The 20974-nt window shown below is 66.9% G+C and overlaps 1 protein-coding gene and 1 long non-coding RNA gene across 6 annotated transcripts; one reads left to right on the forward strand and one right to left on the reverse strand.

The window, feature by feature from the left end:
- Positions 1-4177: 4177 nt before the first annotated feature.
- LOC140612971 (uncharacterized) lies at positions 4178-11931 on the reverse strand. 2 transcript variants are annotated; one of them, XR_012014095.1, is made up of 4 exons: positions 11666-11931; positions 11062-11192; positions 9647-9736; positions 4178-9239 (listed from the first exon to the last, which is right to left on the reverse strand). It is a non-coding gene; the product is annotated as an uncharacterized lncRNA (long non-coding RNA). The 2 variants fall into 2 exon arrangements; XR_012014094.1 differs by lacking the exons at positions 11062-11192; positions 11666-11931 and having other exon boundaries at positions 9647-10877.
- On the forward strand, positions 5060-18937 carry ANO9 (anoctamin 9). 4 transcript variants are annotated; one of them, XM_072791265.1, is made up of 24 exons: positions 5090-5278; positions 8992-9064; positions 9150-9275; positions 9460-9605; positions 10609-10655; positions 10739-10797; positions 10884-10957; positions 11081-11215; positions 11419-11515; positions 11657-11717; positions 11806-11888; positions 12551-12655; positions 12735-12896; positions 12982-13018; positions 13169-13280; positions 15886-15943; positions 16025-16122; positions 16259-16398; positions 16528-16680; positions 17371-17518; positions 17997-18098; positions 18184-18277; positions 18384-18496; positions 18588-18752. In XM_072791265.1, exons 2-24 carry the CDS (start codon positions 9014-9016, stop codon positions 18613-18615), a joined length of 2229 nt encoding a protein of 742 aa, XP_072647366.1. In that variant the 5' UTR covers positions 5090-5278; positions 8992-9013; the 3' UTR covers positions 18616-18752. The 4 variants fall into 4 exon arrangements, with proteins under 4 accessions (XP_072647364.1, XP_072647363.1, XP_072647365.1 ...); XM_072791264.1 differs by lacking the exon at positions 18384-18496 and having other exon boundaries at positions 5080-5278; positions 18588-18937; XM_072791263.1 differs by lacking the exons at positions 12982-13018; positions 18384-18496 and having other exon boundaries at positions 5060-5278; positions 15822-15943; positions 18588-18937.
- Positions 18938-20974: the final 2037 nt, after the last annotated feature.

Below are 20974 nucleotides of genomic sequence, written 5' to 3' on the forward strand. Positions count from 1 at the left end.
TGCCCCGGGGGCCCAGAGCCATCCTTCAGGACCTCTCTTCTCCACCCCAGCTGGTGGCACATTTCCAGGGCCGTGCTCCGCGGTTGCTTCCTGGGTAGGGGTGTTTGTCCCAAACTGTGCTGGGAGCCACCCCCTTCCTGCACGGACAGGGCCCCCACCTTGGCAGGGCCGGCCAGGGGCGGGCCGGATCCCAGGAGCCAAGGCCTGCCGAGGGGTGGGGGGAGCGGGCTAGGGCCCGTTGTGGGTGGGGCCGGGGTAGAACTGCGCAGGGGCTGGGCCAGGGCCCCAGGGGTGCCCTCTGCCCTGAGCGCATCCACGTGGTAGTTAACTGCCACCAGGCTCTGGCCTCGCGCCAGGAGGGCTCCCGACGCTTACAACTGCTCACTCTTGTGATCTCTACGCCCCCTTGGGCTCTATTTTAATCTCTGGCTGAGAGATGGAGACACTGAAGCAGCAGATGGTCTGGGACGCCCTCGCCCCGCCCTGTGCCTCGGCGCCTTCTCCCCGCAGGACCCCTGATGCTCGACCGTCCTGCAGCTTTGCCCCCGAGTCTGCTCTTACGGTCTCAGTGGCACCGGGTCCCCGGGTCCCCGTCCTGACCACTGTCCTCTGGCTGCGGCAGCCTGGGCCGAGTAGTCCCTTCAGACAGCGGGGCCCGGGGCCGTCGCCTGGTGCCTTGGGCTTGCGGCTCGGCGGGAGGCAGCGGGACTTGCCCCGCGTGGAGAAGGGCCGGGGGCTCAGAGGTGATGGCCTCGAGCCCCGGGCAGCAGGGCTGCAAGGCAGCCCCCCCGCCCCCCCGGCCTTCCTCAAACTCCGCTGGTCCTTGAAGGGAGCGCAGAGGGCGGCTTCCCCGGCTGCAGGACTCACTCTCCACTCACTCTCGGTGTAGACACCGAGTATCAAGTATCGACAGAGTGCTCCCCTACAGTGTCCCTGTGGCAAGGGGGAGGGCGCTGTGGGCAAGGAAGGAGCAGCAACTGTGCAAAGGAGAGTGAAGCGCGGCCTGTGCCACCCGCGGTCCCCCAGGGCTGGCGGCGGGATGGGGCGCTGCGCCCTGGGCTCAGGCAGGGACGGCTCTCCGCTCCTTCGGGCGCAAGCCAGGAGCTGGGGAGCCTGAAGGCCCAGAGGCGTTTGGGGGCGGCACTAGGAGGACAGAACTGTCCCTGGGGCGAGGACAGCAGGTGCTGGGGGCCCCACCCTGAAGCTCTGGGGCGACAGGAGGCACCAGTGGCCGGCAGACCCGGGGGGCAGGGGCCCGGCCTGGGAAGGGGGTCCTCCCCGCAGGGCCCCACACAGGTGCTGTGGGCCAGAGGCCAGAGGGGGCCTGGGAGGCCGGCTGCAGCTGCCGAGGCTGCTAGCCTTGGAGAAGGATCCTCAGGGACACTCCCAGGGCCTTTGGGCCGCACCTGACGGGGCCACGGGCAGAGGGAGCCGTGGATGAGGGTAACTGGCCCTGGAACCTGCGGCCCCTGGCAGGTACTGGGGAGGCGCCGCGGCACCATCCCTCCAGGATTCTGGGTCTTCCTCACATGTCAACGCCCTCGCGAGCGACCCTCGTCCCCACTGCCCCCCCCCCCCCGAGGTGTACAGTCCCTTGCCCCCACCACCCCAGGCCGGCAGGGAGCAGCTCCTCCTGCTTTAGTAAAACCTCCGTGTTGCACCGCAGACGCCTCCGGGACTCCGGGCCGTGGGCTCTGGACCCCACGAAGCTCACCGACGTCCCCAAACTACATCACACGTGGGCCCGTGGGGTTGGGAGGGCAGAGGCCCGAGGTGAGGACAAGCAGCGCTCGCTCCTGCTCGCAGGACTCGGCCGGGGGCCCTCCGGGGGCCCTGCCGTCCTGGCTTCCTCCACGGCATGGCCACCGGCCCCCCGGTTAGGGGTCAGGGTGGCCTCGGAGGCAGCAGGCCTCCTGCTGCACTTCGGCCCCTCAGACGGAAGAGGCCACGCGAGCAGGGAGCTCGGCAGAGGAGGGAAGAGGAGCTGGGTCTGCGGTCCCCGGGGGCAGCAGGAGGCCCAGGCCTGGGTCGGATCAGTGCTGCCAGCCGCCAGGTGGCCACCCGGCCTGCAAGGGGCTGGTCCCCTGTCCTGCGGCTTCTTCAGGCGATGCCTGAGTTCAAGACCAAGGCCAAGGGAGCGAGGCCGAGTCTGGGGGAAATTAAGTGTGTAATAGTGGATTTTAGCGTCATCATGAAGTAAGTTTAATAATTAAGTCCGTAGAAGGGATGCGTGTGTTGCAGAGCCTTTGAAGAAAGCAGACGGGAGGAGGAAAAGCGTGATGTCCCCAGCCCAGGCGCACATCTTTAAGCAGAGATGAGCACGAACAGCAAATCCACCCTCCCATATCTCAACACATTTTAACCTAGTTGAGGCGACAAAGCCCATACACGTCTGCAAACTGCGCGTCTGTGCTTAGCATGACATGAGCGTTTCTTGCAGACTCGCCGCTCTGAACGCGTGGTTTTTACGGCTGCTCAGCCTGCGTGGGCACACAGCACGTCTGCTAGGACATTTCCCTATTGTCGAGCATCTGAGTGGTTCATAATTTTTGCCTCACGGGACATATTTATACACGTGTTCATTATTATTATTGTTTTTCTCCTTAAGATGGTTTGTAAAAAGGCAATCCAATGCACCAAGCCGTAAAGCCTTTTGAGGCTTCTGATTCTTTTTTGCTGAACTGCTTTCCCAACGGGCTGTACCTGGTTTTCCTCCGGGTGGGACTGGATGGGCTCTGTCCCTGTTGTGCACCCCGCACTGAGGGTAGGGCACCGTCTCCTGCGGGGCCAGGCCAGTGCTCCCCACCCCAGGCTGGAGACGCTATGTTTGCCCCAAGGGGCCCCGGGCCCGGCTCTGGAGCAGCGGGGTCTGGATGTCACTTGAGTTCCCTCGGGGCCTTGGATGGCGGGGAAGAGCAGCAGTGCTTCTGCGGCCCTATAGACAGGAGTGCCGGGTAGGGACACGGAGCTCCCACAGCCTTGTAGACACTTGCAGGGACGCCCACGTCAGGGGAAGCCCGTCCACGGGCGGCTTTAACACAACGCAAGCGTAGACGCAGACACCCCGGGCAGGTGGACGTGGCCACCCGGAGGGGCCGGGAGCGGCTGGCAACACGGACCCGGAGTTCGAATTACCCATGCTCCGAATCCCTCGCTGACTGTTTCCCGAACTCAAACAGGGCCTCTGAGGCCTGCTGGCCCATGTGCATGGCCGCTGGCCGGGCGTCCTTCTGCCTCCTTCCTTGGGAAGCGGGATCACAGCTCGCAGACTTCCCTGCAGGAAGCTGGGGCCCTGTGACCCACCGTGCCCCATGGAGCGTCCCTCCCCCCCCTTCCTCCTCCTGCCGGCGTGAGCAGGAGCATGGGTGTGATGTCTGGAGGTTGAGCAGCCGTTTTGAGCCGTGTGGTGGGGCCAGGTGTTTAAGGGGGCAGAATGACGGGGGACGTTCACACCGGTCCTGGACACGGCAATCAAAACCACAGCGAGATACCGGTCATCATGAAGTAAGTTTAATAATTAAGTCCGGTTTACACTGGCGAGGACGGCTGAGCCGAGCAAGTCAGCAAACAACAGGTGTCGGCAAGGCTGCGGGGAGAGGGGAGCCTCGTGCACTGTCGGGGGACGCAGGCTGGAGCAGCCATTCTGCAGAACAGCATGGGGGTCCTCAAGGAGTTGAAGACAGAGCTACCCGACGCCCCAGCAGGTGCACTGCTGGGAATTTACCCCAAAGACACGAACGTAGTGACCCGAAGGGGCCCCCGCGCCCCACGTTCACAGCAGCGGTGTCCACGGTAGCCACACTGCGGGAGGGACTCAGACGCCCATCGGCAGGCGGGCAGCGGGTAAGGAAGGTGGGGTCGCTGAGCATCCAGCAACTGAGATCGTGCCACCTGCAGGGACATGGACGGACTAGAGGGTGCGACGCTGGATGACATACGTGCATCAGAGAAGGACGGTGCCCATCCGGTCTCCTTCACACAAGGGATCTAAGGAACACAACAGAGGATCAAGGGAAGGGAAGGAAAAATAAAGACGGTATCAGAGAGGGAAACACACCGTAAGAGACTCTTCACTCTGGGAAACACACTGGGGGCTGCTGGAGGGAGGGCAGTGGGGGGACGGGGTCACTGGGGGTCGGCGCCGATCAATCGCTGGCCTCTGCCTGTGGCACCAGGATACATTATATGCTCATTTATTCAATTATTCAATTTTAATACAATTCAGTTATTTAATTTTAATACAATAAAAATTAGCCTCAAAAATCCCCACTGGTGCTGGCCTGGCCCCCGGCCCCCATCCGTGGGGAAGGCAGTGAGTCTACGCGTCCACCTCCGGAGCCGGGCTCCCCGGGAACCAGCCCTAAGGCTGAGTCCAGAGTCGCTCCGGGGGAGTCACGCAGGTCCCTCTGCCATCTCTGCTGGTCCCAGTTCCGGCCTGGTCATGGCCGCCCCACAGCCTGCCATGGGGTCCTCCACACAAGCGGGGGGACCCCGGGGCAGGGTAGATGCCCATGCTGGGTGCAGACTCGGGGTTGCCCGGGGCGGGCTGACACCGTGCGCACCCCTGCCCTCCATGCCAGGAGGGGTGGGGTGGGGGGTGCCCCTGTTTCTGCTCCGTGTCCCCGTGCCATGCCCCGGGTACCCCGCCTGCTGTCCTGAGCTTCCGAGCAGCTTCTGGAGCCTGGGAACCCCACGTCGCTGTTGGGGCGCTCTGCTGGCTGGCGGCCCGGGCAGCGAGGGTCCTCAGGACCCCAAGGGCCCCGGCCCCCTAGGTGAGGTCCACAGCGCAGGGGCTCGGGTGGGAGTGTCTCCTTGGGGTGTCCTCAACTCGGCCCCGCTTCTCCCCTAAGGGAACCAACAGCGGTGCGGGCAGGGAGTCCAGGCCACAGGCCCTGCAGGGACCCTGCAGAGGGCGTGTCCTGCCACCTGAAGAGGCAGGTGCACGGGAGCCGGCCCTGGGGTGCTCCTGGGCCCTCCCACGCTCCACCCCCAGATGCCACTCTCACTCCATCTCCCCAGGGAGCCCCTCCCACAGGGGAGGGCGAGCCCTCAGGGGGCCGAGGGGTCCCCAGGACAGGGAGGGGTGTTCCTTCCAGCCTGGGGCGTGGCTGCAGGAGGATCAGCCCGGGCAGGAGGAGGGGCAGGAGGAGCGAGGCAGGAGAGACCAGGGAGGGAGGGGTGAGGCCCACGCGGAAGTCGGGTAGGGCTCGCCTGCTGCCCGCTGCCACACTCGGGCCTGCCAGCTCCTGCCAGCCCTGACCCCACGGCCAGCGAGCAGGTGAGTCCCCGCGCAGTGCACACCTGAGGCCGGCCACGCCCGCGGGGGGCCCTCGCCTGCCAGATCCCTGCAGCCTGAACGCCACGGGGATGGCCCCCGGGCGGCGCCAGACAGAGGGCAGCTCTCCTCCTGCCCCGCGGGGGAAGCTGGGGACCCCAGGGCCGGGCCCCTAGAACGCGCATGACCCCTCGACAGGACAGCGTGTCTGTCCCCGCGTGCAGCTCTGCCCCGCAGAGGGGAAGGGGCTCTGGCCTCCAGGAGGGGCTGACCCGAGCCCCGGAGGGGATGGGGCCCGCCGGGCACTCTGCTGCCCTGCCCGGGACTTCGGCCCCCGGCCGGCCTTCGGGGCTTGCTGCGGGCTGTTGGCTTCTGCTTCTGGGGTCAGAGCAGGAGGCCGAGGAGCCCCGGGGAGGTGAGACAGCTTCCCCCCTCTGCCAGGGCAGAGGCCATCCAGGCAGGCACAGAGCCTGGGTGGCCCTGGGAGGGGACAGTGCCGAGGTGGGGAGCGAAACCAGCCTCCCACAGCCTCCCGGGGCCCTCCCAGGTGTGGGCCGAGCAGGTGGCCTCGCGCTCCACCTCCGCCCAGGGCCTCTCAGCCCTTCCAGAGCCGGCTCTGGCACCTCGCTGCCTGGGCGAGCACAGGGGCACACCCCCGCCCGACTTTTGCCGGCGCCCGCAGGGGAGGGAGAGGCTCTGGCCGCCCCCCCCGCCCCCCCCCGGCTGAGGCAGGAATCAGTGCTTCCAAAGGGCGCGGGCGGATGTGGGTGCAGAGCACAGGGGGCACCCGGCGGCCCACCCCCAGCAGGATGGGAGCAGGCCGTCCCCAGGCAGGCCCTTCCGTGGCTCCCATGCCCCCAGCTGACTGAGTGCCCCGGTGCCCGAGCCGCCTCCGTGAGGGCCCCGCTTCTGCCAACACTGGCAGCTCCCTTCTCCTCTTGATGTTTCTGCCAAGCTCAGGTGCTGAGTCCTGAGTCCCTGGGGGTACTAACTACCACGTCCTTGGGAGTGCTGAGTCCTGAGTCCCTGGGGGTACTAAGTACCACGTCCTTGGGGGTGCTGAGTCCTGAGTCCCTGGGAGTACTACCACATCCTTGGGGGTGCTGAGTCCTGAGTCCTTGGGAGTATTAATTACCATGTCCTTGGAGGTGCTGAGTCCTGAGTCCCTGGGAGTACTAAGCACCCAGCCCCTGGACACTGATTGCACGTGGCCCCCAGAGCCTGTCCATACATGTTTCCTCTACCAGGAAAGCTGCACCCCCTTCGTGGCCTTGGGCCAAGGTCACGCTCCAGGCAGGCTCCGTGTCCCCCGATAGCCCGTACCGCCCGCGAGGGCTGCACACAGAGCAGGCCGTATCACCCGTGAGGGCCTGGGGGGTCACGAGTGGATTGGGGACACAGTGGTCTGACAGCTGCGCAGGGGGAGGGATGGGGGACGGAGGCAGGGAGGGGCAGACCATCCACTTAGGACCTCTCGTCCCTGAGATGCACGCACCCAGCCCCGAGGCCCTCCCTGCCCTGCAAGTCTGCGAAGAGCGGGCTCTCCTCTGGCCCAGGGTGGTTCTGGGAGGCCGTAGCCCACCCCTGAGTGCCAGGGGCTCCGGGGCACAGAGGCGGTGTCGTGGGGCACGAGACGCTGGCTTCCGAAGTCCGAGAGCAGTGGCGTGGGGGGGGGGGGGCAGGGGATGTGACGCCGTTTTCTGGCTTCTGTGCCTGGGGCAGAGGGGAGACAGTAGGCAGGCCCAGGCCCGGCGTGGGCCGGTTCCCCGCGCCCACGCGTGGCATTGGGGGGCTGGACTAGGGTTGCAGGGTTTGAAGTGACTAAAGAACAAGTTCCCAGTGAAGTTGAGCTCTGCATGAAAGGCTCTTGTTCAGTGCAAGTGCGTCCCACACAGGAACTGGGACACTTGCGCTCGGATTCAGACATGCTGCGTGGCTCGGAGTTCCCTGGGCGGTGCTCCAGGGAGGCTGGCTGGGCCGGGCAGGGAGGGGGCCATCCTGAGGCCAGAGCCATGGGTCGTGGGGGGCCGGGTGGCGGCTGGCAGCGGGCGGCTGGGGAGGACGATGCCCTGCGGGGGCAGACGGCCAGGGCCACACGGAGCTCCTCAGCCAGGAGGAGGCCGGGTCCCCCTGGGGCAGCGCCCCGACATGCCAGCCTGGCAGGGGAGAGGTGGGGCGTCCCAGTGGGGCCCCCGGGGTCTCGCCCGCACCTTCACCCTGAGACATGCAGCATCCCTGCGCCTCCCGGGACTGAGCTGGGGACCCTCTCAGCGCTGCCTGCAGCCAGGTGGACGGTCACAGGCGGTCTCACCAGGGGACAGTGTTGGCAGCCCGGGCTCTGGGCACCAAAGCCGGCGTGTGACCTGCTCTCACTGTCCCTGTCGCCACATCCTGCAGCCCCATGGCCTCTGGCCAGCCACAGCCTGCTGCCCTCTGCAGCCGCGGGGGGGCCTGACCACACGCCCCCCCTGTGCAGCGTTAGCACCTGCACGGACACCCCCACAGGGCGTGGAGACAGCGGGGGGGCTCCCCGACACTGCCGCAGCCCCATCGCCTGAGCACCCATCCAATCGACGGTGCCGCCTGGACTCGGACGTCGCCAGCTTTCCCCCGTGTCCCTCTCAGTGCCCGCGGCTGCGCAGGGTCCCACGGGGCACGTCACCTCCCCTGCCCTCGGGCCTCCTGTCTGTGCTGGTGCCGCCGTCCAGCTTCTCCACGGCCAGTTGCCCAGGCTCCGCAGAGAGGCTGCTGTTTTCTGGGGCGGAGACAGGACCATCTGCTTTAGGGCCCCCCCATAACATCCCGACTGTGTCGGGGGGCCACAGCCATCACTGCGACCTAGGGCTTCGTCACCCGGGCTGGGGGCTGTCTTCTGGGGCTCTCGCTGTCCCCTTCCCACACTTACTTCCTGTGTCAAGTCTACAAGGGAGGGGGTGGGGGAGGAAGAGAGATCCTGTAACCGCGGCTGTGCCGCCACAGTAGCTCGGGGACAGTCGGAGGGGCCCCGAGGCCGCCGTTTCTCCCAAAGAGTCTCGCCCCGAGCTTTGTCCATCTGTCCTGGGTGCGGATGCTCCCTGGACTGACCTCTACCCACCTCAGAGCCATGCCAGGTGGTCCCCGGGCCCCCCACGTGGCAGCAGCCCAACCACGTTCCTGCCGCGTGGTCTCCCGCCATCCGGGATGGCACCGAGCCCTCGACCGTCCACACGCTGATGGGAGTTTGGATTCTTTGCATGAGTTTTATGTGAAATAGCCTCTGGGAGCATCCTCTCTCTGGGTTTTGGGGCTGGCTGGGCCGGGCTGTACCGTCCAGGGTGTTTGATTTTGCTTCCCCCATTCCTGCCCGGGGAACTCCTGACCTCCATGCCGACCTGCATCGGCAAGGGTGGCAGGAGGCGGTCTGGGCACCTGACCCGTGCTCTCCCGCCTGCCCGCGGCCTCTGCGCCCTCCCCTCTGCGTGCTCGTCTGTGAGATCCTGGTCTGCTGCTCGTCCTCTCTTGAGGATTTCAGCAGCTCTGTGCTTCTATTTCCAAATGGACCTTTGCTGGTGTCACCCAGAGCCTCCCCACGCAGTGCCCCGCTGGCTGTGCTCCTGGCGCTGAGCCCTGCCTGGAACCACATGCTTGTTCACCCCCAGCTTAACACTGGCCCCCTCCGTGCTGGAGCACCCGGGCCAGGATTGAGCCCTATGCCTCTGTCTACCCTCTACCCCCAGGGTGAGGACAGCCTCCAGACCGATGGGGACGGAAGGGGACAGCTTCCCGCTGATGGAGGTCAACACCGGTGACGTGAGTCTCCACGGGGGCCCCTCAGGCTGGTCCCGCCCTTGCCCTGTGCCTGGTGCCAGCCCAGCCCCGCACCTCCTCCCTCCAGCCCGAGGCCTCTGAGCCGTGGGATTACGTCCTCGTGGCCGACCGCCGAGGCCAGAGAGCTACCGGGCAGGCCCACCGGCAGCTGCAGTTCCTGGAGAAGCTCAAGAGAAAGGGCTTCCGTTACAAGGTGGGCTGGCTGAGCGCCTGGCTGGTGTGGGGCGTGGCGGCCTGGGCGTTGGGGTCGTGGGGCACAGCGTGTCCTGGGGAGGGGTCTGGAGATGTGGCCAGGGCCTTGTGCCTGGAGCAGAAGGGACAGGCCAGTGGCTGTAGACAAAGTGGAGTGCGGGTCCCCCAGCGCCTCCCACCCCCAGATGATGGAAGACGGCGAGAAGGTGTTCTTTGGGATCCGAGCAGAGAGCAGGATCTTTGACCTGTACCGCACACTCCTCATGGAGTCCGAGGGTCCTGGCGCCAGGACGCAGCCCGCCGGGCCAGCCCCCATCCCAGCCAGCACCAGGTGAGAGGCTGGCCAGTAACCAGGGCCAGGAGGACCCCCACCTGCCATGCTGCTGGTCCAGTCAGGTTTCCAGGCATGGTTAGGTCCCAGGTCCCAGGGGCAGAGCCCCATGCCTCAGTTTCCATATCTGTCTGTGATAAGGGATAAAGACAGTTGTCACTTCTCGGCGTGTTTTGAAGGTTCCATGTGACTGTGTTCCCTGAAGGGTGGGCAGGATTTGGGCAGGACCAGGAGGGCCCTCCCAGCCATCCCTCCTAGCTTTGAGGCCATCTCCCCAAGACCTGGGATGTGGGTCCCATCTCCAGACCAAATGCCCCTTCCTGGACATCTGTCCCCAGCCTCACAGGCACCCAAGCCTCTTCTCTCCAAGCACCTTCTCTCTGCTGATCCTCCGCCCACGCCTCCCCACGCCCCTCCTCCATCACCCGCCTCCCCTCAGCCCGGGGCCCCTCTGAGCTCAGCCGGGGCCTGGTGGGTTGGGGACTGGTATTTGGGATGCCTGGGGTTTGGATACGAGCCTCCTGTGAACGCAGGAGAGCTGGCTGGTCTCCGGGAGGTGCCAGGGGATGATGGCTGAGTAGAGGAGCAGGCTGGGGGCGTGCCCTGGGCGCCCCGGGGACCACGTCTTACCAGAAGGTGTTCTGGAGGAGTGTGGCTCTGCGCCCAAGCGTCCAGCTGTGCCCGTTCCTGGCGCTGTGGCCTTGGGCAGGTTACCCAACCTCTCTGAGCCTTGGTGTCCCCGTAGGGAGGGGGCTCAGAGGGCACAAGGAGGATCCGTGCATGTGCAGGCATAGGGTGTGCCCTGGCTGTGCAGGGCTGCAGGTGCAGGTGTGATGGGGGGAGCTAGGCCCCGTATCTGGGAGGGGACATTGGGGCACTGGGCCTCGGCAGGGGAGGCCTGCCCAGGGGAGACCCATCCTGGAGCCACAGGGTGGCCAGGCAGCAGGGGGAGTTAGGGAGGCGGGCTGAGCTCAGGCCATGCTGACCAGGGCTTGCGTTCCAGAATCCGAATTGTCAACTTTGTACTAAACAACACGACGGCCGCTGGTGGTAAGGACTGGTGGGCGGGGAGGGCAGGGCACGGTTCCCCCTCGCCCCTGTTCCGTGTGACCCGACGCTCCTGTGACCACCAGACACCCTGGACGACTTGGTGAAGAGTGGGGTGTTTGAGACCAGATTCGTGCTGCACAAGGTGAGCGGCCGTGGGCTGGCAGGGGCGGCCGGGGCGGGCGGGGTGGGCGGGCCGGGCCGAGCCTCACCGCCTGTCCTGGCGCCCAGGGGCAGGACGACCTCAGGAAGGAGTGGGCGCAGTGGAGGCGCGTGCTCCGCCCGCAGCCGATCGACGACATCAGGTGGACTGTCCCGAGGGAATCCCCGAGCCCCCCGCGGCGGAGTGTCTGCGCCCCTGGGCCCCGGCCTGCCCGCCCCCCCCCCGCGGCCCTGGGTGCGGCCTCACCGGGCGGCTGTGCCCGCAGGGACTACTTCGGCGAGAAGGTGGCCCTGTACTTCGCCTGGCTCGGCTGGTACACCTACATGCTGGTGCCCGCCGCCGCCGTGGGCCTCCTCGTCTTCCTCAGCGGCTTCGCCCTGTTCAACGCCAGCCAGATCAGGTGCGGGCGAGGGGGCGGGGCCGACCCAGAGGGGGCGGGGCTGAGTCGGCGGGGGGAGGAGCGTGGCTGAACCAGAGGGGGCGGGGCTGACTCGAATGGGGCGGGGCGGAGTCGGCGCGGGAGGAGCGCCGGCACCCGCCCCCCACCCGCACCCACCTCCCCCGCACGGAGAGCCGCCCTCAGCCCGCTCCCTGCACCCTCAGCAAGGAGATCTGCGAGGCCCACGACATCCTCCTGTGCCCTCGCGGCGACCACAGCCGCAGGTACCAGCAGCTCTCGGACACCTGCACCTTCGCCAAGGTCTGCCCCCGGGGTGGGGGTGGGGGTGGGGGTGGGCTCCAGCCGGCCTCCCGGGGGCGGGAAGCCGCGGGCTGCCCCTGCGGAGCTGCGCGCCCCTCCCGGCGGCGGGAGGCCGGCCCAGCCCGTGCGCCCTGCCCGCAGCTCACGCACCTCTTCGACAACGAGGGCACCGTGGTCTTCGCCATCTTCATGGCTCTGTGGGGTGAGTGTCGGCGGGCACCGGCGGGCAGCCTGAGCCCCGGGGCCGCCAGCCCCGGAACCCCGCGCCCCCTCTCTGCTCCCGTCCGCAGCCACCGTGTTCCTGGAGATCTGGAAGCGGCAGCGGGCCCGTGTGGTCCTGCACTGGGACCTGTACGGCTGGGACGAGGACCAGGTGAGGAGGCCGCTGGGCCCGCGCGTCCTCAGCTCCCCGAGCGTCCCCAGCCCCCCCGCGCGCCCCAGTCCCCGCGCGTCCCCAGTCCCCCACGCACCCCAGCCCCCCGCGCGTCCCCAGCCCCCCGCGCGCCCTAGCCCCCCCGCGCGTCATCAGCCCCCCGCGCGTCCCCAGCCCCCCCGCGCGCCCCCAGTCCCCCGCGCACCGCAGCCCCCCGCGCGTCCCCAGCCCCCCGCGCGCCCTAGCCCCCCGCGCGTCCTCAGCCCCCCGCGCGTCCCCAGTCCCCCGCGCGCCCCAGTCTCCCTTGCGTCCCCAGTCCCCGGCCCGTCCCCAGTTCCCCGCGCGTCCTCAGCCCCCCGCGCGTCTCCAGCCCCCCCGCGCGTCCCAGTTCCCCGCGCGTCCCCAGCCCACCGCGCGCCCCAGCCCCCCGCGCGTCCTCAGCCCCCCTCGCGCCTCAGCCCCCTGCACGTCCCCAGCCTCCCCGCGTGTCCCCAGCCCCCCGCGCAGCCCCAGCCTCCCGCATGTCCCCAGCCCCCCGCGCGTCCCCAGCTCCCCCGCGCGCCCCAGCCCCCCACGCGTCCCCAGCCTCCCGCGCGCCCCAGTCCCCCTGCCGGCCCCTCCCCCCCCCGCCCCGCGTGTGAGCGGCCTGGTGCCCTCCGCAGGAGGAGATGGCGCTTCAGCTCATCAACCACCGCGACTACCAGCTGCGGCCGCACCAGCACTCCTACCTGAGGAGCAGCGTCATCCTCATCCTGTCTGTGCTCATGGTACCGCGGAGAGCCCAGAGCGGTGGGGGGCTGGAGACCTGGGCCCGCCCGGCCTGAGGCCCCCTGCCCGCCCCCCCAGATCTGCCTCATGATCGGCATGGCCCACCTGCTGGTGGTCTACCGGGTCCTGGCCGCCGCCCTCTTCAACTCCACCCTGCTGTTCCAGGAAGAGCAGGTGACCACGGCTGTGGTGGTGACCGGCGCCCTGTTCCACTATGTGGTCATCCTCATCATGACCAAGGTGACTGGGCGGCGGTGGAGGGAGGGCGGGCGAGGGAGCGTCTCCCCTGAGCCCAAAGTAAACCCTCTGGGCGCCCCTCCCGCAGGTCAACAAGTGTGTGGCGCTGAAGCTTTGTGACTTTGGTGAGAGGAGGGACCTGGGTGGGGTGGCGCAGCTCCTGCCCCATGTAGGGCTGGGGCCTTGGATCCCCAGGCAGGGGAGGGCAGACAGGTGACTTGTAGGATGGGGACAGGTGAGGGATGGGCGATGGATGGCGCCCCGTCTCCTTCCAGAGAAGCCCAGGACCTTCTCGGAGCGTGAGAGCAAGTTCACCACGAAGTTCTTCACTCTGCAGTTCTTTGCCCACTTCTCATCCCTCATCTACATTGCCTTCATCCTGGGCAGGTAAGGGTGGCCCTGCCCCCACCTCATCCACCCCCCAGCCCCCCTGTACAGTGGACGTACCTGCTCGACTTTATTTTTCAAATAACTCGTGCTCAGAACGGGTGGACACCCAATATAAAAACACGTAGGGAAGCCCGCGGTGCACCCCCAGCCCCATACTCCCCACCTCCAGAGGCCACCCCCCACCACCGTGTGGCTCTTCCCGAATTTTGCACAGTCAAGTGCACACACACATCCCCTGTGGACATACGTGGTTTTGTCCTGTGAATAATTTTATCTTCTCTCTGTGCTGAAATGCGCTCTGGGCATCTCCCTCACACGCGCAGACGGTGAGGCCGCGTTTAAAACCACCGCAGGAGCCCTGGCGTGTGGGCCGGGCCGGAGTTTCCCCCTACCAGCTCCGCTGGTGACATCCGGATGATTTCCACCGTTGAGCTTTACGAGGCTGCGGTGCGTGTTGCATAAGACACACGTGCGCTTCCTCGCCCCTTTCTTGTTAGTGAAATGAACATTTTTTTGGTTCAATCAATGTACTGAATTTTGTTCTGAAGAAAATCATTGCTGCATTTGTTCTGTGCGTTTGCTTACGTTGCGTGACATGCACACGTATCGCCAATCAGTCCCGCGTGACACGCACACGTATCGCCAATCAGTCCCGAACTGCAGAGGAACTTAACCAAAAACCCAGGTCCTCCAAGTGTGTTCAAAGACATCAGGCAGTCCCCGGCCCCTGGCTGTGCTTGGAGACGCCCTCTAGACGTCTGACCCCCTCGGGCGCACCTGTTCACCCTCACTGTCCGCAGTGTGGGACCCCTGCCCAGCTTCCAGGGGCGTCCCGAGGAAGGGGACGTAGGAAACCAGACGCCCTTACTGGGCCGGATGGAGCGCCTGGAGGTAGACGTCTCCCGACTGATCTCACCAAGCCTGCCTCGAGCTGCCTCGGGCCATCTTTGTCACCGGACTTGCTTGAGCAGTTCACTGTCACCCCTGCCTCCCCTGGTCATCCCACCCCACACAGTACCCCGAGTACCCCGGCCCATTCCTTTCAGGTGATGCGCTCCCCACCGCGCCCAATGGCTGGTCCCCCTTCCCCCCTCCTGCCCCCCCCTCCTGGACGCTGGCTTCTCCTCTTCTCCCGACCTCTGAAGGTCACAAGGCCCTGCTGTCTGCTCCGTGACTAGAGGGGCCACCCCAAGCACATCCCCACACGCCAGTGAGGCCCCACCTCTCCTCCTGCAGGTCCAGCTGCCTCTCCCATTCCCTCAGGGGCCCCGCAGGCCCCTGTACCTTCCCATGGCCTGGTCTCCCCCTGCGCACGGCAGCTCTGCCGTCCTGCTGCTCAGCCAGAGCCTGGGTCCCCAGACCTCCTTCCCCTCTGGCGCCCTGCACTGGGGGGGGGGTGTTAGCGTCTGTGTCTGCTGGGCCTGGAGCCTCAGGGCCTCCCTATCTGAGAGACCTTCACGCATCCGCCTTCTGTGCCCTCTGCTCCCCTCTCTGGAACGCCTTTTGTTTGGAAATTGGACCTTCTCAACTGACCATCTAATTTTCTTTGCTTTTTTTTTTCCCTCCCACTTTTGTTCCAGATTCTGGGAGTTTTTCTCAACTGCTTTTCAACCCTTGGCTTGAATATCTTCCTTCTGCTCACGCTCTTCAGTTCGGGGCGCCTTGTTGGACAGTCCCTTCACAGCCTGGTCTTCGCGCCACCGGGAGGCCGTGGCTTTTCTTGTCTGGGATCTTGCCTCTTTTTTCCCCCTTCTGGTCTGGTAATACTTCTCGTCCTTCCAAGTTTCATTTATGCTCTTTCTCTAATTGGTTTCTGATTTTGGCGTTATAGGCTTTCCCTAGAGGGCCTCAATTCTTGGTCACTGTCCGTAATCGAGAAAGGCGTGTGCCGGTGGCTCTGGTCTGGGCCACATCTCTCGCGTGACGACCTCTTGCCCTGTTCGTCCTTCGAGGTGGAAGGACGCTTGTCACGTTGGTCAGAGCTCAGCTGGGGAAGCGACAGTGCGGGCTCTCGGGAGCCACTGGCTCAACCCTGCAGCCCGACTGTTTGGTGGTTCAACCCCCTAGAACCGAGCCTCTGTCTTCCTGACCATTGAGCCCGAGCCTGACTTTGGGTTTAATAGAATTTGTATTTTTTAAAAAAGATTTTATTTATTTATTCATGAGAGACACAGAGAGGCAGAGACACAGGGAAAGGGAGAAGCAGGCTCCCTGCGGGGAGCCCGATGCGGGACTCGATCCTGGGACCCCGGGGTCATGCCCTGAGTGGAGGGCAGATGCTCAACCGCTGAGCCCCCAGGCGTCCCTCGAGTTTCTATATTTTATCATGTAATGGAAAGTACATGATTTTAAACTATGTGCATAGTTTCAGTGGGGGAAATGGGCCCTGTGTAGAACCCGTGTGAGCCTGTGGGCGGCCGGGCATGCGTGTGAGGACGTGTGCCCGAGGCGTGTCTGCTGTAGGCCGGGCACCCAGCATCCAGCCCCTGTCCCCGCAGCAGGGCTTTCTTTGTGTCGCTTCCCCCCGTCCCCCTACAGTCCTCTGCTCCACCCCCACTCGGGAAGGTCGCGCCACCTCCTCCAGCCTGACTGTCCTTCCCAGGATCAACGGTCACCCCGGGAAGTCTGTGCGCCTGGCGGGGCTGTGGAAGCTGGAGGAGGTCAGTCTGCCCGAATGCCTGCCTCCCGGGCAATCCCCCCTGACGCTGCCTCCCCTGCCTGACGTCCCTCCAACCCCACAGTGCCATCTCAGCGGCTGCATGATGGACCTGTTCCTGCAGATGGCCATCATCATGGGTCTGAAGCAAACGCTCAGCAACTGTGCGGAGTACCTGGGCCCGTGAGGACCACCCCTTGCCCCAGGGAGCCCTCCACGCAAACACCCCCTCCTGCCTGCATATCTCCCGAGCCAGGGCTTCTGAGGGCCCCCGCATCCCTCCCTGACCCCCCCCCCCGCCGTTCTCATCACCCCCCAGGTGGCTGGCTTACAAATGTCGCTTGATGCGCTTCAAGCTGGGCCGTGCATCTGGGGACCCCGAGCTCAGGGACATGCAGCACAACTACCTCCTGAACCCAGTCAACACCTTCAGCCTCTTTGACGAGTTCATGGAGATGAGTACGCGAGGTGGTCAGGGGCGCAGGCCCCACAGGCCGCAGTTCTGGGGCAGGAGGTGGTGGGGACCGGGGGCGGGAACTCTGATGAGTGGGGCGCCCGCGGAGAAGGGTGACAGCTGCACCCCCACAGTGATCCAGTATGGCTTCACAACCATCTTCGTGGCCGCCTTCCCTCTCGCCCCGCTGCTCGCGCTCATCAGCAACCTCGTGGAGATCCGCCTGGACGCCATCAAGATGGTCAGGCTGCAGCGGCGCCTGGTGCCCCGCAAGGCCAAGGACATCGGTCAGGGGCCCAACTGGGTGGCAAGGAGCACAGGCACCTCCGTGAGGGGGGGTGCTGGGACCAGGTCATGCCAGTTCCCTGGAAATAACCCCTTCAGGTCAAGCTCCCTCACCCCACAGAGAGCCCCCAGCCCTGTCTCAGGCCCTGCCGAGGATGACAGGTGGCGCCCCGGCAGGAAGAGGCAGGGCTGACGCTCACCCCGGGATCCAACAGAAGGGACGGGGCCCCCTGGGGACCCAGGCAGAAGAGCTGGGCTCGAAGAGCAGGGAGCCCAAGTGGGGGCTCCCGCAGCTGGGGACAGGGACTATGATGTGGCCTCAGTCGCCCAGACTGTCCTTGCTGGAAGGCCGAGGGTCAGGGAGGAACAGAGGGGATGGGGAGCTGGACGTGGGCAGAGGGAGAGGTAAGTATGAGTGGGAGGGAGCCCCAGTCTTAGGCAGGTTAGGGGTTCTGAGCCCAGAGAGGAGTGAGCTTGGGTGCAGCTGAGGGGTTCGGGCAGAAGATGGGGGTCAGAGGAGGCCTGAGCCACTCCTGGTCTACGTCGCCACCACGAGCTGTGGCAGGGGCAGAGGTGACCAGGCCCCGGGACCATCCAAGCTCCCGGCCCTGAGAGTGGCGGCTGGAGGGGGGGCGGGCGGTGCCAGCGGTCAGGGCTTGACAACCCGATGCCTCCCCACTGCGGTGGCCCAGGGACCTGGCTGCAGGTGCTGGAGACCATTGGGGTGCTGGCAGTCATCGCCAACGGGATGGTCATCGCCTTCACTTCTGAGTTCATCCCCCGAGTGGTGTACAAGTACCATTATGGCCCCTGCCGACTGGGGGCCCAGCCTGCAGTGGAGTAAGTGGGGGGGGGGGGGAACCTCAGACTGTCCAGGGCCCCTGGGGAATCAGCGCGGCCACAGCCCAGCCCCTCGGGGAGTGCAGGGGAAGGGCCTGATGCTGCCTGTACTGTCTGTGGCTGACACGAGTGTGGGCATGGGGGGGGGGCTGCCCCCATGCCAGCCTGCTGACCCCAGGAGTGTCAGGACCCTCGTGGGGGAATTGGGGTCCACCCGAATGACTCTCCCAAGGTCAGACCCTTTGGGGCTGCTCCGCAGGAGAGGCCAGAACACTCCTTCTCTGCGCCTCTGGCCCTCCAGGGGCCCTGCGTACCCACAGACGGGGTCTCAGGGTCTCCCCCGCAGGGAATGTAGGCGGTGGCACCCCGCGGCCCCTCAGTCACCCCACGGTCCTGTGCAGCCCCACCCTCGTAGCCCCCAGCCCCCGAGAGGCCTTGGCCTGCGACCCTCACAGCCCGGGGCCTCTCCTGCCGGCAGCTGCCTCACGGGCTACGTCAACCACAGCCTGTCCGTGTTCTACACCAAGGACTTCCAGGACCCCGTCCAGGCAGAAGGCTCAGAGAACATCACCGAGTGCAGGTGTGGACCGCGCCCCCCCATCCTGGGTGCCCACCTCTGACACCCCTGACACCCCTGACGCCCCTGACCCCTGGCCCCACCCCAGGTACCGCGACTACCGCGACGCCCAGGACTACAGCTTGTCGGAGCAGTTCTGGGTCCTGCTGGCCATCCGCCTGCTGTTCCTCATCCTCTTCGAGGTGGGTGGGCCCCGGGGAGGGTCGGGGGGCGCGGCGGCTCTGGCCCCCTCCCTCGCCCCTGCTGGGGCCCCAGGACCTCCCAACCGTCCCCTGCCCCTGCCCCCAGCACGTGGCCTTGTGCATCAAGCTCATCGCTGCCTGGTTCGTGCCTGATGTCCCTCAGTCCGTAAAGAACAAGGTTCTGGAGGAGAAGTACCGGGCACTCCGGGACAAGATGTGGTAGGGGAGGCAAGGCGGGGTGCGGGGGGTGGGGGGCTGGGGCCGCAGCGCCCGGGGCCTGATCCCCGACACTGGACACTTGCGCCTGCAGCTCCAGCTCCAAGAGCACAGACGTGTAAGAGACGCCGAGCTGCCCAAGAGGCTGAGAACCACCCGCCACCTGCCACCCCACTCGCAGCGGACGTGGGGGTCCCCGGAGCTCTGTGTGTGGGGGCCGCGGGGTGTTGTGAGCGGCACCTTGTGGTCTGTGAGGGCTCAGCCCCGACTTGAATTCTGGCCCCCCACCCACAGAGCTGGGCGAGGGGGGTTTGCCTCTCAGCACACACCACAGGAGGAGCGGCCTGTTTGCTGAGCCTCCCTCTGCGTGGTGGGACCCAGGGGTCCCCACCCCACCCCCGGCCTGCAGAACTTTCTTAAAATAAAACTTGTGTGTGTGTCGATTGTGGGGCTCCGGTGGGTTGTGTCTGTGCTCAGGACTGGATGAGGCACGGAAGCCCTGATGGGGAAAGGCCTGGAATGTGGTGGTGTCCTGGTCGTCCTCCCCTCCTGTTGGGCTTCCAGGTGAGGGGTGCCTGGTTCAGGTCCTGCCCTCTCCGCCCTGGGGGTTTAGGGGCAGGAGGCACTGGCAGGCTTCCTGGAGGAAGAGATGGGGGAGGGGTAGACCACCCAAGGTGCCCCTGGGGACGGTGGAAGCTCTGAGGAGTCCCCGAGGTCCCGACTCTCCGGGCTGGTTGGGCCGGTTTGCCCTCTGCCCCCAGGCCGGGTGGTTGCGCCCGAGGCGCCGGCGGGACAGACGTGGGCGCCCCGCGGGACTCTCGGGTCCGCCCTCCGGGCCTGGCTGCTGGGCGGGGCTGCACCTGCCGCCGCCGCCGGGCTTGTCGCCGCTGCGCACCTGGCCCAGGTGAAACGTCCCGCCCCCGCGCTCGCGCGAGCCCCAGGTCCCAGCAGCAGGTGAGTGGCCCAGGCCCACGGCGGGGTGGAGGTCGCTGGCTCCCGGGAGCCGGGGCTACGCTTGCAGCTTGCGGGGTGGGAACGGAGGCTTGCCCCGAAGGGCCCGGGGCCGCGCCGGGCGGGTCCCGCAGGAAGTGGCTCCGAGCCGGGCCGGCCGCCCTCGTCGCCCGGAAGCCTGAGTGTGTCCCCGTCGCGGCCCCTGGGGCCTGGCGGCGGGGCGGGGGCGCTAGGGCCGCTTTGCCCCTCCACCCGGCGGGGGCAGGGGCTTCCCCGCGACCTTCCCCAGGACGATGTGGGGGAGCCGAGGCGCGGGCCCGGGGTCAGCCCGCAGCTCGGACCCCGGCCCCAGGGCCCCGCGGCTCAGGGACGCACCGAGGGCCTGGCCGGGCGGAGCCTCCGTCCTGCGCGCCCCCGCCACCCGCGCGCGCCGCCACCTGTCACCGGGTCCCCGCGCGCGCCCCCGTCCCCGTCCGCCCTCCGCGCGCGCCGCCACCTGTCACCAGGTTCCCTCTCCCCCGCGCCCCGCCCACCCGCCCCCTGGGCGCGCCCGGGCCTCCGCACGCGCCTCTCCCGCAGCCGAGTCCCCGCCCAGTGCGCCCGCCCGCGACTCGCTTGTCTCTGCCCCCGGAGGGCGGGGCACCACGACGTGTGGGTCCCCTCGGGCAGTGGAGAGGACGGGAGCCGGTTGTGGCCGCGGGCACAGCCTCAGCGCAGCCCCTTCCTTGAGACACGGCGGGGGCGCAGCGAGCGGGGCGCGGGGGGAGCGGACACGCGAGGCTCTGGGTGCTCAGTAGCAGATCAGACGGCGGGGGGGGGGGGGAGGCGGGGGGTCGGGGGTCGCCTCCTGCCGCTTGCGCACGGAGCTGGAGCTTTCTAGGAACTGGGTGTGGGGGGGATTCCGAAGGGCGGCCTGTGCCCGTGCAAGGCCCCGTGGGCTTGTTGCGTCCACCCTGGAGCATGGGCCTGGGGTCAGGGTCGGGGTCAGGGCAGGCTCTAGCTGCAGAAACAGAGCAGAGGCTGCCATCGGGGGCTTGGAGAGGCCGCAAGGCTGCTGGGGCCTCCGCTTCCTGCCTGGGTGCTGGAGGCAGTTCACCGGCTGCTGTGGGAGCCAGCCTGGGCATTGGGCCCACAGGGCTCCCTCCAGGAGGGGCTGGCACGGTGGCTCAGGCACATCCCGGAGACCGAGGCTCAGTGGGGCCAGGGTGCAGTCAGGACTTCCTACAGCTCCGTGGGCTCCGAGCCCAGGATGCACCATCACCCAAGGGTCTCGCGGGCCTGGGGGTGGGGGGGCGGGGGGTGAAGAGCGGGGCTGGGACGGGGGAAAGCCAGTACTGAAGATGGCCCACTGGCCGGCCCCTGAGCCTGGGTAGGTGAGGTCAGGGACGCGGCCTGAAGGGGCCCAGTGCCCGATTTCTATGGGGAGTGATACCAGCCATTGTTGCTGGGCCTCGAGTCCCAAGTCCGTCTGGGCCGGGAAGTCTGTGGTGTGAGGAGATGCCGGCTGCCCCCAACCTGGGCTCGGGGCCC

This window comes from Canis lupus, chromosome 21 (genome assembly GCF_048164855.1).
Source record: "Canis lupus baileyi chromosome 21, mCanLup2.hap1, whole genome shotgun sequence".
NCBI classification, from domain to species: Eukaryota; Metazoa; Chordata; class Mammalia; order Carnivora; family Canidae; genus Canis; species Canis lupus.